This window comes from Ammodytes marinus (genome assembly GCF_949987685.1).
Source record: "Ammodytes marinus genome assembly, chromosome: 5".
Classification (NCBI taxonomy): Eukaryota; Metazoa; Chordata; class Actinopteri; order Uranoscopiformes; family Ammodytidae; genus Ammodytes; species Ammodytes marinus.
Window position 1 is genome coordinate 10,484,953 of NC_137234.1, and position 16,214 is coordinate 10,501,166.

The 16,214-nt window shown below is 43.2% G+C and overlaps 1 protein-coding gene across 1 annotated transcript in view; it reads left to right on the forward strand.

Annotated features, from left to right (window-relative positions):
- The first annotated feature begins 1,479 nt into the window (after positions 1–1,479).
- Positions 1,480–16,214, forward strand: part of nell2a (neural EGFL like 2a) — a 73,892-nt gene continuing 59,157 nt past the window's right edge. The window contains exons 1-6 of the mRNA XM_080028565.1: positions 1,480–1,539; positions 1,799–1,921; positions 11,356–11,506; positions 12,910–13,083; positions 14,006–14,102; positions 15,914–15,986. Coding sequence (XP_079884691.1) covers positions 1,488–1,539; positions 1,799–1,921; positions 11,356–11,506; positions 12,910–13,083; positions 14,006–14,102; positions 15,914–15,986 — 670 coding nt within the window. The 5' untranslated portion in view covers positions 1,480–1,487. The remainder of the gene's footprint in view (positions 1,540–1,798; positions 1,922–11,355; positions 11,507–12,909; positions 13,084–14,005; positions 14,103–15,913; positions 15,987–16,214) is intronic.

The window sequence follows — 16,214 nt, forward strand, 5'->3', positions numbered from 1 at the left end:
GCATTAACGAGGCTGAGTCGCAGAGACAGCCAAGCACTCCATTTTAATTAATTATCATACCACCTGCCGAAAAGCCAAAATGCAACTTTACTGGATGGCTTAACTAATTGAGAGGATGAAACTGTATGCTTTCAGGAGGAAATAACTCTGATCATAAGACATTTCAAGACACTTGTAAACTTCATGTTTTGAGACAGTCTGTTCTCTATTAACCTGTGTCAGTAAGAAAGATAAAGCCTCTTGGATCAGTGCCTTGCTTTCTGAAAAATATAATCTGTGTTTTTTGACTGCTAATGGTGAATCTCCTTTTACTACACTGTAAACTCATAATATTTAAACATTTTTGTTAATTAATTGCTGTCTCTAAAAACCAACACAATGTAATCAGCATATAACAAACTAGTTCAATTCATACCCTCAATGAAAATATCTAGATAAGCTGTCATTCAATCCTACAAAAAAGGCAAACTCGAAACATAATACATGGTTCAAATACAGTATACGATAAGGCTTCATTTTTAGGTCTGATTAAGAACTTCCAAATAATGTTGAAATTTGGTAATAAAAGTAATTATTGATTTCCAATGGAATCTAATCGAAATAATAGTACTTAGTTTGAATTGAAGTATTTTTCATCATTAATTTATACTTGAAAATTGATTCTGTTGAATTATGAACTTTCTAATTGACAAATGTCAGCTGTTGTAGGCTATAACCTTTACTGCTGACCTGCCTTGCACTAGCCTATGTCTTATCATTTAACTGGAATTGATTAACTCTTATCATTTTACTCATCATTTTGCCAAAATAATAATTGTATGCAATGCATGCTTCCAAGAGAATTGACAAGGAATTTACCCACCCATACCAAAATGATGTTTTATTTTAATTTTTTTAATTTTTTTATGATTAATAAGTTGCACTGTATTTGCAATCAACATGCTCAGCCTGTTTCTGGATTCATCAAGGCATCTCTCATCTCGGGCCACAAGGGGGCTTCATTGTCCCTCTTGCTATCCTTCTCACTCCTCGACAGGCCCCCTCCTTTCCCATATTCCCTCTCTCCTCTCCTCTCCTCTCCTCCTTCCACGGCTGCAGCTCTCTCGCTCGCGCTGCTGTAGGAGCGTCTGTTCAGCTGGTGGTAAGGCGGCGGCTGCTGGCTCTTGTGCGTTCCTGTGTTACCCACCTGTGCCGCGGCGGATGGTGCTTACGGAGCAAACCCCGTCTTACGTGGAATAATTTTGTCACACCGCTATATATTTTTTAAATTAAATCTTCTCCATTCGGATTTAGCTTCTTTTTTTTGTTGCATCGTTGGGCTTCTAAAGTTGTGATGATGCCTCCGCACGGCATTTGGGATTGGTAGGATCGCCTTCTGTGCGAGGGGTGATAAATCATTCGCATGTGATTGAACAACAACACCGTCTCTCGGAAGTGGACAGAACATGGACTAATTATTTTCTTTTTTTTATTTGAACACATTCACCATGGGATTATTACAGCTATTTATGGTTCTCGGCATATTTTGCGCCACCTCAGGTAGGACACAGGGCTGTCACTGATTATACAGTAGCCTAACCACCTCATGAAATGTAGCATGCAAGATAAGATACATATCTGTATTATTATTTTCATTTGCCACCTAGGGCTTCTCAGAAATCATCAGACCTGCTTCAATCTAATAGCTTGTAACCATGCTTCCCCTGACACCAGCAGGACGTTTTGCATAGCATCACAGGTGTCCTTGCCTTCTCATAACAATGACAATCTTGTTCTTGTGTTTGCAAATTGCTTGTAGGTTTTGGGGTCGACCCTGCCCTGCGCATCAGCGTGTTTGATGAACTAATGCTTGAAGATGGCTTTGATGGAGTTACTCAGGTCCAGGGCTTCCACAGCGAGTCGAGAGCTTTCCACTTCCAGGGTAAAGTGACACAGACGCATACACACACACACACACTCCTTGTACTGTTGTTAACAGATTAGACATAAAATGCGATCGACATGTTAAGCAACGTTGAACCAAACTGCTTTGAATGAAAAGAAGTGATTGTCTGTTCCCGTTTCACATTTGCTTTCAACAACTTGTCAGACCAATAATGTGGGACTGTACTGGGTGCAGTCCAGTAATCCGCAGATAAGCTCCCCCACTGGGATGCCTTTTGGTGAAAATGTCAGATCATCTGATAATACCATAGCCCGTACACTTGTATATGATTCTGTCTGTCTGTAGCACAACTGTGTACAAGACCAGCAGTGTATACGATGGATTTGCAGTTTCGCTCTATAGTAGGACTTAGTTATGGGGGGGCCTTCAGACTGCCACCTGCCCCAACAATAGGCACAGTTTGGGGTCCCCATGAAAAAGTGGGGTGAGCAGGGCCTGCAGAGGGGGAGAGATTGGGTGGATCATGCAAGGAATCATGGACAGAATGGGGCATAATCAGATTAGGCCCGGGACAAAAAACCCTGTGCGCCTCACGGAGATGTGTGACGTGAGGGAATGGGCCCCTTCGCTTGAATCTACCCCACTGGTGATCATCTGGAGGGTATAAGCAGCCTCAACTCTTTCTAAAGGCCAACATATGAATGTGTAGAAGAGTCAGTCTTACGTCTTTGTCATTTGATGTCGGACACGCATTACAATCCAACTGAGATTGTTAACAGCCCCCCCGCCCCCCACACACACACACACACAGACAGGGAGGAAGATGTCTGTCATAAAGCCCAGCCAGAAGAAGCTGAAGAGGACATTTTCAGATCAGTGGCAAAACCATAGACGGGGGCGACATCTGAAATCTCCTCTCAAGTGGCATCTCAAACATGGATCACATAATGTGCCACTGCCAAAGTATAATGTTGTTTTGGAACAGGGAAAAACACACCAGAATCATTTGTCGACAGTTTTCCCTCTCCCCTCCTATCCTTTGCTGATATCTTCTATTCTCCCCCTGCACCGTCGGCTGAGACAGCAGCACTTCTTGCATGGAGCAGCAAACTCCAGCATCTCTGTGAAGGCAGCTGCCATTTGATGTCCTCTCTGTGTGCAGACACCACTCAGAAGTGCTCTACCCAGGCAGGCAGGCAGGTAGCAAGAGGGAGGGAGGGAGGGAGAGAGCGAGAGACCACAAGAAAGAGTTTCAGAAAACGAGAGAGAGAGAGGGACATGAGAGAAACAAAGGCAGTTATTGCACGAAGCGCCCATCGCTTTTGTTGCCAAAAAAGAAATAGAAATGAAAGGAACACGACTGGCAACTTCTCGGTCATTACACACTCTTTATTTCTCTGCATTACCTTTTTGCTAAGTACGTTCAGTTACCCAGGCGGAGCTGGCGGCGCCTTGTTATTTATGGCGAGGCTTGCCTCCATTCTTCATTCGGGATGTCTATGTTAAGTCAGTGGTGTTGTGTTGGGGTGAGGGGGAGGCAGGAAGAGAGGCGTACCGGCAAAGGCAGACCCGGGCCTCTGCTTGTTTGTTGATCAGAAATAGACATACATAGACATACAGTATATAGTACATAATCAGAGGCACAAGCTGTGGAGATGCGGAAGGAAGGAGTGAGAGAGGGAGATGGAGAGAGAGAGAGAGAGAGAAGATGAGAAGGAGAGAACCGGGGGGAGAGAGAGAGAGAGCAATAGGGGGTTGCAGAGAGCTGCCTGTCTGCCATCTGTTTGATAGACTGTGCTGATTCCACATGTATGGATGCTTTGGCTGGCTGGGACCAGGGCCCACGGTGACATTCCGACGCTCATTAGATAGCAGGCAGAACATATCCATGGCTGTCCTCTCCACTGACTGCCTGCCTGCCTGCCCGAAGGGAAGGCTGTTATCTCTGGGTGCTGGGTGGAGGCAGGAGGAGGGGTAGCTGCTGAGAGCTAAAAGGAGAAGGAGCAGTGCAATTCACAGTATAGAAATGTGTATGTATAGTGTGTGTGTGTATGTATGCATAGTTTGTGTGTGTGTGTGTGTGTGTGTGTGTGTGTGTGTGTGTGTGTGTGTGTGTGCGTGTGTGTGTGTGTGTGTGTGTGTGTGTGTGTGTGTGTGTGTGTGTGTGTGTGTGTGTGTTTGTGTGGATAAGCAATTGTGCTGCTCGGTTCGCTATGTATCTCTGTCTGCCGAAGTTTATATATATTTTTTTTGTGTCGGAGAAAAAAGAGGAGAGCAGTTAGCAGTGTAGGTGGAGGTTGTGGGCGGGTGTGTGTGTGGGGGGGGATAGCTGTTTAGCGCACCCCTGCTGATCCTTTTGAAGGTAGCTGTCAGCGCTGCATTGCATGGCATTAGGAGAGGTGGACCTGGGGGACGGGCATAATAGAGAGAGAGAGAAAAGCCCCCGGGCTAGAGCTCCTCTCATGTCCCGATGCTGAGGTGATGCTCAGCTACGTCACACACGAAAATCAGCACACATCATTAGCACTTCCCCCTCCCCTCTCTCGCAGTTTTTAATATCTCCACATCCCGATTTCTATCTGTGTCTATAGAAATGAGCACAGGGGGGCCACACCCAGAACAAGCACTCCCTCCCTCCCTTCCCCCTTCCCCCAACACACATGTACGCACACCCACACTCACTCATTCACTCACTCCCTCTCCGGCTACTAGCGTACGGACCAAAACTCTCGTTCGAAGTGCAAACAACACAATTGCTAGAAGCATCCTTGCAGCTGTAGCGCAAGACTCCCTTGTAATTGTATCTCTCTGTCTGTCTTTGTGTGTGTGTGTGTGTGTGTGTGTGTGTGTGTGTGTGTGTGTGTGTGTGTGTGTGTGTGTGTGTGTGTGTGTGTGTGTGTGTGTGTGTGTGTGCATGTGAATCCTGTCTGTCTCGGAAAGCATGTTCTCGCTCAGACTTTTTGAACACTGCCGGTGAGGTGTTCCTGTTGTGGTGATTATGTCTCTGACTGCAAGATAGAAGAGACTCATTTATAATACAGCAACATCATGAGTGTGTGTGAGAGTGTGTGTGTGTGTGTGTGTGTTTGTGTGTGTGTGTGTGTGTGTGTTTGTCCACGTTTTCTTGTGAATGTGTGTGAAGCAGTGAGGAAGGCAGAGGGGACTATACGATACTATATATTGTTTGTCTGCATTAATGTCTGTTTGTGTGTAACAGATATTAGTGTTTGCATAGGAATGAAAATAGTGTGTTTCCGCTGTAGGTACGTACTATGCACTGGCGCTGCTCGTATACATACTATACACTGGGATACTGCACTATAGAAGGATGTAATGCAATAGGTGGGAGGGCAGCTCTTGGTCCTTCAACTGTAGAGCCTAGTTTTAAGCGTTTATCAAGGAAAGGAGCTTCATAATGAGCATGGGGGCTGTTTTTGTAGCCAACGCTATACTGTAAGAAAGTGCAATGAGAGCAAAATGAGAATTTACCTACAGGAATCAATAAGGTAATTAACACAGACAAAAGTGGTTTGTGTAACACTCATGCTTAACCTCTATGATCTATATGCTGTGAGGTGCTTTTAAACAGAGCCACAACTAGCAAATGGAATACACCCATGAATCCAAAGTTTGGTGTATTCTTTTGTTATTTGTCTCATTGCTGATTCTGTTGCGCAGAAGGTGTAGTACAGGTAAAGTAAAAACACTGCAAAATTCGAAAACTTCTAATGAGGTAAAAACCTGTACAACAATCTAGCCTTAAATTAGGCCTTAAAAAGACAATGCCACTCTTGAATTGTAAGTTAAAGCAGCTTAAATAATGTATTCAGAGTTAAGAAATGAATACCTTTAAGTAGGACTCATTTTAATATATGATCCTTGAAAAAGGATATGAAGTTCTCCGATGTTCACCCTGATAGTGAAGAGCCTAATTGATAGGTTAACTTTTTTTTTTTTTTTATTGTCTGAAAACAATACTGATATATGCCCATTAGTCATTGATTACACGGGATATTAGCAGCTGTCATTGTTTTTTCTTTCTAAACTGGCTGGATATCCCTTCATAAAGTGATTAGCTGAAGTTAATATGAGGCGTCTGCGGTATGAGTCACACAATTCAGTTGGGTTTCTCCTCATGTAATATTTTCTCTTTGTGTTGCAGACAGACAGCGTTTCCTTGCTGAGCTGCAGCAGAGGGATAGTTACCAAAAACTTTGTCAAAGTGGAAATTGTAAAGTTAGTTGACTGTAACTTTGGAGAAGATACCCAACTGATTTGTTTAACTCGGACTTCAGAAACCTCACATTAGTTTGAGGTGCACTGCAGTATTTTGGCCCAGAAGAAGGATTTTGGATTTGTACCACATCTCTTATATTAAAATAGTCTTCAGCTGCATGAACGTTTACAGCGACCTATAACTGAATCACTTTACTTAAAGGCATGGAAGTCCTGCATTAAGACCATTTTGAAAAAAATGGGTACGTGACCAGGAGGATGTGTCATGAATTTTCTAGAATAAAATAGAATTTTTCTTGGCATTATAGTGTCACAATCTGCCCTGTTCTGACTTGTTCCAAGAAATGAAATAATTCTGCGTGTCATATTTTAGTAGAATAAGACTTAAAAGGACACAATGTTGGGCTTATTTCTTTGTTTTTTAATAAACCAAACAAAATGAAAAACAAATGTACACACTTCTTTCAATATGTGCCGTAGATCTTGCAGTAAATGATCTTGCTTCGACCTGAAAGTCACCCCACCTTTCCAAACTGTTGACTGACTGACTATCCCCAACTCCCTGCGGTTACAGTTTGTTTTGCTTTGCTGCTTTCTGAGGCGAGCCTGATCCCACGTTCCACACAGGGCCAATGACCAGGGGAGGGAGAGATACTGTATTTCTATCCCCCCTGGGCAGCTATACAGTTGGGTGGCCCGAAGGCTGTCATTAGCTCTGTGTATGTGTGAATGTCAGACAGGCGGTCACTCACTGGAGAGGTGATCTGAGAATTGGGGGGAGGAATTTTGCTGGCCAAAGCAATCCTGGAGGTGCCCTTGGCTCAGTTTAGTATTTGTTCCAGGAGAGCGGAGACACAGAGCGAGGGGGAGAGAGGGCCCCGTTGCATGCAGATTGACTAGAATATTCAGGAGCAGTAGCCACCAGCTTTTAGTAGCCGATTGTATGTTTGTGTACGAGTGCGTGTGTATGTCTGTGCATTTATCTTTGTATTAGCCCATGTTTCTGCATAACTTGGTGTCCTTCTCTCCCTCTCTCTCTCCCTCGCTCTCTCTCTCTCTTTGTGTTGACTCAACGTTTGTTTGAAAGCTGCAGGCCAGACACAATGTATATGTGCTCTAGCATCTGTGTGTGTGTGTCTGCCCATGTTGCCGTCTATATGTGGTCACCGACGCAGATGTGTGTGTGTGTGTGTGTGTGTGTGTGTGTGTGTGTGTGTGTGTGTGTGTGTGTGTGTGTGTGTGTGTGTGTGTGTGTGTGTGTGTGTGTGTGTGTGTGTGTGTGTGTGTGGACAGTAATGAAGGGTTTGGTGTTTGCTGCCCCTGGAGAGTTTATCATTACTGTAATCCCACTGGAGAGATATTCTCTTCTTGCCTTACCCTCCCACACGTATCCTTCTCTGCACTCAAGCCGGCGGCGAATGTGTTGTTTGAAATATGCTAGGTCATTTCCTCTAACGGGAAACATTATGCAATAAGAATAAGAAAAGTAGTGCCTTTTTTTACCTGGGTAAAGCAAGTATGTTGTCCCTATCGCTGCTGATTGGGTCACTGTGTTTATTCCTGCTACTGTCTCCGTGTTTATTGTGAGTCTCGTGATTGCTCACTGTTTCTAATGGTCAAGAGATGGCTTGCTTTTTGCAAAATTGTTGGAGGAGGTGTTATGTTATTCTGGCAATACTTGTGGGACGACAGAAATAAGGTCCAAATTATTCAAATACAAAAGCCTGTGATTTTCTTATCTAATAGCAGTACTACTGATTTTAGTCACACAAGTTCCTCATGGCAATAAATAAACTACAAGCCAAACTGACACATAACACAAATATACTTAACCTGCTTCAGGAGTATCTTGTTTTTGGCTTGAACAAAAGGGGATGCTGTACACCTCTCTCCAGTACAAAAAAAAAGTTATTTTCCAAAATACAGGTAGAAGTGCAAACAGCGTGTGAGAAAAGGATTGTGGCAAAGCCGGGGTATATCTGGCCTCTCAAGCTGTGCCGCGGGGCACCTCTTCTAAATGCTAAATGTGTGAGCAAGTGATTGGTGCAGTGCTGCCAATGTACTTCCATGATAATGCAGTGATGGAAGTGTGGGGGGATTAGGGCTGTGTGGGTAGGGGTCAGACAAAATAAAACCATATTAGAAAGTTTGAGATTAGAAGTGAAGCGGAGGGATGCGGCCTGAGTGTAACCATTAAAGCGCAACGTACCCCAGATTTAAGATTAGGTTGTAGTCCAAAACTGCGCATCCTAGCCATGCTATTGAGCTGGAGGCTTTTTGGAGATCTCCAGTCAGCTCATACAACTCTGTATATGTCTAAAAAAAAAATTCTCACAATCGGCCTGTACACAACTGGGATAGATGACAAGAGCTGTGTTATGCTGATTGTAATGATATGAGCACGATCATCATTTTCAAGCTATTTTGTGTCAGTATCTCCCATCAGAGTGGTTATTAGAAGCAGGTGGCTGGCCCGTCCATGGCGCCTGCCAATAGATAATCGAGCATCGGGGAGGGCCACATTGATTTGGGAGAAAGGAATACTGGCCTTTCTCATCATAGCACAAACTCATCTCCTGCTCGTTCATGTATGTTTTTTAGAATTCAGAGCTGTTACTGCTGTGGCTGTCTTAATCTTCGTTTGAGTGCCTGTAAAGAAGGATTGAGACCATCATTGTGCTTTTCAAACAGGCATCTCCACACACACCAATCTCATCACTCCATCTAATTGAGAAGATGCGTCCGCCCTCCAATCCCCCATAGTCCCATTTGAGGCAGCCCCCCATTCCGCTCCCAGTATAAAGAGTGGTTGATGAGAGTCAACCACTCATTGATCAAAGGCTTGTGGCTGCCAAGCTCTGGACCAAAGTATAGACCAGTGGTAGAGGTTCCTCTGTCCTCACAACATCCCCCCCACCCCCTTCACTGCCTCATCAGCCTTCTCTCAGTGTGGACCCCGCCCTGACACCTGCTCCCACTGCGCTCATTTCCCCCATGATTGAGATGTCAGTGCACTTTCATGTTCAACACATGCCACGGCAATAGTCTGACCACAAATATTGTCGTAGTCGTTGTAAATCCTGTAAAGGCCTGAGTTCAACTTTGCTTCAGAGAATTTCTAAAAAGATAACAAAAAATCAAACTGAATGTAAAAAAAAAAACAATTTTAGCTTGAATAACAGGTCAGTAATTTGGATGAAAACACACCCTAAAACGAAAAATAAATTGCAAATGATTATGTCAGCAGTGGTGATTTTGATTTGGTTATTTAGAGTGGGATCTGGCCATGGCAGCAGATTATTGCTAGGCAGAGGTCCTGTAGCAGTCATTGGACCATCTGTCCCTCGTCTGCCAATGACACTGGAATGTTACTCCGCTGGCAATGCAATATGCATGAAACTGTGTCCTTTGCATCTCCTCTGCTGAGCACTTTTTTTATTTTGACAGAAAATGACTCAAAATGTGTCGCTGATGGGCTTCAAAGTCTAGCATAGACAGCCCAAGCAAGTCCACACAGACAGTATTCTCAGCATGCCGTCATCCGATGAGTAGGCTACACTGTGTATTGCCAGTCTTCATCATGGCACTGCTGGCTGTTTTGCGTTTGCATTGTGTTAATTGGCTACTCCCACCAGCTGTAAGTAATGGTAATACACTGAGGAGGAGCTGCCACGCTAGCTTCCTGGAGCGCTTGAATGTGCCAGGGCATCTTGCAGCTGGAAGTGAACTCTTTGATGTGATTGCTTCTGAGAAACGCCATCATTTATTGATAGCTTCCATTAAAGTAGCATGGAGGGCTAGTGTGGAGTTGGAGACGAGGGAGGGGTCACACCGGTGGGAACAGGAGTTTACGAGCTAACTACACAGAAAAATGCCCTCCCATCCAAACCAGCAAACATTAGCCTTTAGCTTCTTCTTGCCAATATCCATCGGCTTCCTATCTCAAGCCTTACACCAAACACAATCTTTGGCTAGCTAGCTGGTACAATCAAAAAAAGTGTATATTGCGAGAGAAAAAAATGGTTGTTATCTAATGGTTTAAACGAGTGGATGACATCATCTTGAAAACACTCAAGCTTCAGAGTGTCTGGCTACTTTCCTAAAACCCATGAATTTGAAAAAAACATCATTATTATTTTAAGAAGTCTTGAGGTTGAAATGATTTTAGAAGCGTTATTGGATGAGTAGATAGTGTTTGACGTGTAGCTTCCTAAAGTTTAAATGAAGTGGGTTTGTTGGGGAAACAAGTTTGAGCCCTGTAAAATATGTATCAAATGTTGACTAGAGCTATGAACAATTTTTACAGGAAGTACACCAATATGACACATCTTCTTGACGTTTTTAAACACATCATGCATGTTTAGTTGGTTTGGAGTTCATTTCACATTTATACATTCAAACTCTCCTAGAGTTTATGTGAATACATAAAATATTTACAGCATGTGGCCGGTTAATAAAATACCACATTTCCCATTTTTAATACTACATATCTTGACACGTTACGTACACTACAGCATATTTCACCATCATGTACTCATTCTAGAAATCTATTTTTCATACAATTAAATAAAATAGACCTCTGGTGTTCATTTTACTGAGAGCATGTAGGTAATTTTAAGTTGAGAAAATGCCTTTTTAGCAGTATCAATGTAAAATTGCTCATCTTAATTCACTGTAATGTTCTGATGTGTTTTAGTATTTCAAATTCATATTCATAAGTAACCTTGAGCTGAAGCTGTGATGTGTAACTTTAAAGAGTCTTTATGGGGTTAATAAAGAATAGCCTACATATAAAAAATACATTTTCCGTCTTGTTTTTATTGTCATTAGGTTTCTCCCATGAGGAAATGTCTCTTAATAGTATAGTTCATTGAAATAGCCATAATATTTCTAATAGCTAGCAGCTTAATCCAGTTAAACTCCAGGTCCTCCTGTTCACGGCTTGAAGTGTCCTCAGCAGAGACGCTGAAACCCAGACTGCTCCCGATGGTTAGGGCAGCACATTCCGTGGTAGCTTTCCTCCCTTTGTGTGTCGGTAGTCTGTGTGTGTGTGTGTGTGTGTGTGTGTGTGTGTGTGTGTGTGTGTGTGTGTGTGTGTGTGTGTGTGTGCGTGTGCGTGTGCATGAATAGGTGGCAATTTTGTAAAGCGCTTTGGATAAGAGCGCTAAATAACTGCCGCCAATTTCCCATTTATCCATTTGAATAATATCAGAGGTTTTCTCTCCTCATTCTAGGGTCCTCCAGGGAAGTGGTGGCTCCTGTTGACGTCTCTGAGAGAATGGTCCAGAAGTTGAGAGGCAAGAATGAGTTTACTGTGCTGGTGACTCTCAAACAAGATCACCTCAACTCCGGGGTGATCCTCTCCATCCATCATTCTGAGCACAGGTACTGTATATGATCTTCTCACATCTCAACTTATGTTACATAGAAAAAAGGGTAGCCCAGGCCATCCAATCAAAATATAACACACTTTTTTTAGCTGACATATTTCCAAAAAGCCTATTTAACTGCCATGATCACAAATTCAAATCCTTGCCTGTATATAATGTGAAAAACTGTGATAATGCAGATTCTGGCAAACATTTAAATACTGTGAAGTTAATTTGAGATGCGTAATTTAGCAGTGCGAGACAGAACCACAGCCCACAATGGCACATGGAGCACAGGACAGTAAAGCTAATACAGTCAGAGTTAAGGATGCTTCCTACATTTTCCACGCTCTGCCTTGTTACAACAGCAGTAATGTTTTGATCGAAACATGAATATTTGCATTTTGATGAAAAGCATTGGGATGGTTTACACAACAGTGTAGTAAGCAAAGCAAATCAACCTGGTATGCCAGCGTATTATTCACAGTCCACCAACGATCCAAACATTGAGTCTGCAGTCGTGGATGGAAAACTGATGAGATGCTATCTGCCGTTAGCATGCCAATGTTTTCCCATTAGATGTGTGGTAGCTGAGCCGTTGGATGATCAAAACGGCAATCTGAATCCCGCGTAATGCGTTGATTGAGCGGGTTTCTACATTAAAGTCAGTCCTGAGAGGAGCTCACAGGGATGTTAATGACTTTCCCCCCCTCTGCTGATTAGCTTTCCCAGCTACTCACATGCAACAAAGCAGCACTGCATGGTTTCATTTGGAAACATAGTAAAAAAGGTCTAAATTCAGCGTCAGAAGTCTTAGCTAGTGCGTTTATGGAGCAGGGATTGATGTGCACGCGCGGAGAGTAAATCTATTAGATTTGGTTTGCAGATAAATCAATTCCACTGCTACTCTTGTGTCTATTTTTCTTTATGAATAATGTTTCCAGCCAGTTTAAATAAGTCTGTCTTTAACGGCGGCTCCTTCCATTAGTGTCACTCTGCTGGGTGGATCGCAGTTGTGCGGTACAAGAGGAGTCTGTGAGAATACTAATACGCCAATGTAAAAAGAGTTGAACCTCCGCACGGGAGCTTTTGTTCTGTGTTTGCTGATGTTGCACTTAACCGCCATACATAGTGCTATTCCGCTTGAGTAGTGATGTGATTAAGACATTCTAAATAGTGTTGCAAATCTGACAGAAATATGGGTGCAGGCACGACTTGGAAGATGAGTGACATGTTTATACCTCTGAGCTGCGGCCCAGAGGTTCCCTGAGTTTAGACAATTTGGTGATCCATGCATGGTGAGGATTTGTGAGAAATTAGGATTTGCTTTCAGTAATACGATTTTAATGCAACAATAATGTACAATGCAAGGCATGCAGATTATCAGATAAACCGTGGCTGGTGCTTTTATTTTGACAGGTTCCTGGAGCTGGAGAGCAGTGGCCAGCGCAGTGAGATTCGTCTTCACTATCGTACCAAAGGCCAACAGGCGCACACTGAGGTCTTCCCTTACAGCCTGGCTGATGGCCAGTGGCACAAGGTCTCTGTGGCTGTAAGCGCCTCTCATGTCATTCTACACATAGACTGCAACAGGTAAGATGCTGCTGGGGATGAATTGCATTTATCAGATATGACATGAAATGATAAAGGGCTGGTAGATTTGGGAGTAACAATGGGATCCACACATTCTCCACTTTAATATTACATCTGTAGCTGTCACATAGAATCTCTTGTTTTGATAAAAGTTAAAGTTTGGCATTTCAATTAATGAAAAACGTGCAAAAAAACATTGTAGATGCCAGCTTTGGCAGGAAAGTCTCAAATGCTGTATTGTTGATGGGGACCTTACTGCTCTTCTGTTATTATCGAAGAACAAAACAGTCCTTAGAAAGGAGACTTATACAGTTGCTCTAAATGTTTTAGACCCATTTATACACCACACACAAATTCATTGACCCAATTCCTTGGAAGTGGAAGGAGAGAGAGAGAAAAGAAGAGGTGCAAGCATACAAATGGACTGAAAGTCCAAGATGGAACTCAAACTTAATGGGTAATTATTCAGTGTAATTAGATGTAATTCTGTGGTTTAGTAGGTTAAGTGAATGGAAATACACCACAGACTTGAGTCTCTGCATACAGCGACATCCAGAGAGCAACCTCTATCTCGTCTATATAGAGTAAATGGGTCTAATGCAGGTCTCTGTGCACGTTGGGTTGAACTGCATCATCTGTTGTATGGTAGGGGTTTGTTACTGTTTGTGTGTGAAGAAGCATCCTGGCAGGATAATAGAAGCAGACGGCAACGCCATGTGACTCACACAGAGCATGTGGCTATCTTTACCCTCCTTAGGGAAAGAATTGACACAAGGATTTAACCGGGCAAGACCTGTGCCGTGCATGCGGGTGGAAAATGGTTGTTGTTATAAGTTAGAAAATTAAAGTAATTCAAAATCATAAACAGAACTCATAAGCTGCAAGGGGATTCTTATGCGCATTGTGTTTTTATGTCCTGCAGGATCTACGAGCGGGTGGTGGAGGTCCCTTATATGGACATACCCGAGGACGCTTCCTTCTGGCTCGGACAGAGAAACGCCGCTCATGGCTTCTTCAAGGTTAGCGCCTGCGTACAAACTAACTCCTCTCAGTACTCAAACATGTTGATGCCTTTTTCCCTGATATGCGATAAATGATTCAGAATGGCATGGAACAAGTAATGCATCTCGGCTTTTAGCCCCCTGTGTGCTCACTCGCAGTCTGTGTGTACTGCTGTGTCTTCCTCCCCTGTTTGTTTGGCTTGTTTGCTTCTTATTTATTATAGCTGTAGGATTTAATTGCGCGCATTTCTCAAGGCTTACCATTTTAATGTGAGGATTGTTCTGCCTCCACCCTAGGAATTGACTTTCCTTTTTTCAATTTTTTTTTTTTTATTGTCATTGTTTGTTCCCTGCCTTTGCCTGAGTCTGCATCTAAGCCCTGTGCAATTATCTCAGCAACCCCCACATCGCTGATTTGGGAAGAGAAATCATTAAATAGCCTCTGGACTACGCTCATTAAGTTTAGTCTATAGAATTATTTATCAGGCAGGGAGACATGTATCGCCTCTCCCAGACTGGACTGCAGTCGTAAATTCACCACCTGGGGAGACATGGTCGGTGCACGATGTCAGCTTACAAGCAACCATAACTATTTTAATCAGTCTGCTGGTGACTGGCTCTGTGTGTGTGTGTGTGTGTGTCTGCGCGCGCGTGTGTGTGTGTGTGTGTGTGTGTGCGCGCGTGCGTGCGTGTGCGTTTGTGTGTGTGGGTGTGTGCCTGTGTTAACGCTTTACACATTGTGTCCAGGCTGTTGAATTTCTTCTGTGTTAATTGGTAGATGAAAGGAGCCACGGAGGTCACCCGCTAATCTTGTCACGTAGCGGCATCTCTCCTCTCGCTGCTCTCTGAAGCCTTGATTAGTGGCTATGGAAGGCTTGTCTTCCTTTAAAACACACTGCTTCATTAGTACATATGCGCTCATACTACTAGCACGCTCACAGGCAAACAGGCACTGACTGTCTGTACGTGGGTGTCAGCTGGAGACGAGAAAAATCACACTACCGGTAGTAGTAACTGCACCTATGCTTCACATCTCTCGTAAATGGTCTCTTCACAATCCACACACATCGTGAGGTGGCTACATATATTTTAGCCTACTTTTGTAGTGACATCATTTCAGTGCTATATCAGCAGTGTGCTGTTTCAAACAGTATGATGATGTAGCAAATTGTTCTACATGGGCGCCAGGTTGCCATGGCGACATAGTATCCTTGTGCTTATTGTGTATGGAGGGTTCGACCACAGGATTGAAAATAGCTATCAATTGGGTCTTATGAATCAAATTGAATCTCTATCTCCTGTTTATGCTTATCAGAGGGTGACGAGGAAAAATAGGAATTCAATCTAGCTACTCAAAACTCCCACATCATTGGTTCACTTAACTTCCTGCTGGTGCCCGGTTATGAGATGATTCATCCGAGCAGACATGTTCTCTCACGACTAACTTCTCCGTCTGTCACTCCCACAGATGGAAACAAATTAATTTGTACCAGCTCCAGATTTACTGCCGGTTCACTGTGTTCCGTTTTTTTATGATTGCGGCGACATTTACCGAAGCCGCCATGAACAGGGTTGTTGGTTTTGTGTTTGCATCATGTCCTGCATACACTTGGGTAACACATGTTAGCTCATGTGGAAAATGTACCATATACACACTTAGACAGCAACCTAACCGTCTCCCTCTGGGTCCTTATCCACTTACTGTATATTAGCATGCTTCATCTCATGCCTATTGCCTGTCTGTGAAGTGTTATTCTTCTGGATTTGATAAAAGTTTGGTCTTGTGTGTGTGTGTGTGTGTGTGTGTGTGTGTTTGTTTTTGTGCGCAGGGAGTGATGCAGGACGTGGAGATCCTGGTGATGCCACAGGGTTACATCTCACAGTGTCCGGATCTGAACAGAAGTGAGTGCAGTTAGTATCTTGCCTAACACATTGAGGAAAGCATTTGTGTTCAATTTAATTTAAATGATCCCCTTGTGCTTATTTTGCTTGGCACTTGATTGCACTGCAATGATTTTTTTTTATTTAAATTCTTGAAAGACTGTACTCACTGGAGTAGAACAGCTTTAAAAAAGCTCTGCAATAGGGGAACAATTCTTCCCTCAACAAAACTTTGGTAAATTAAATGTC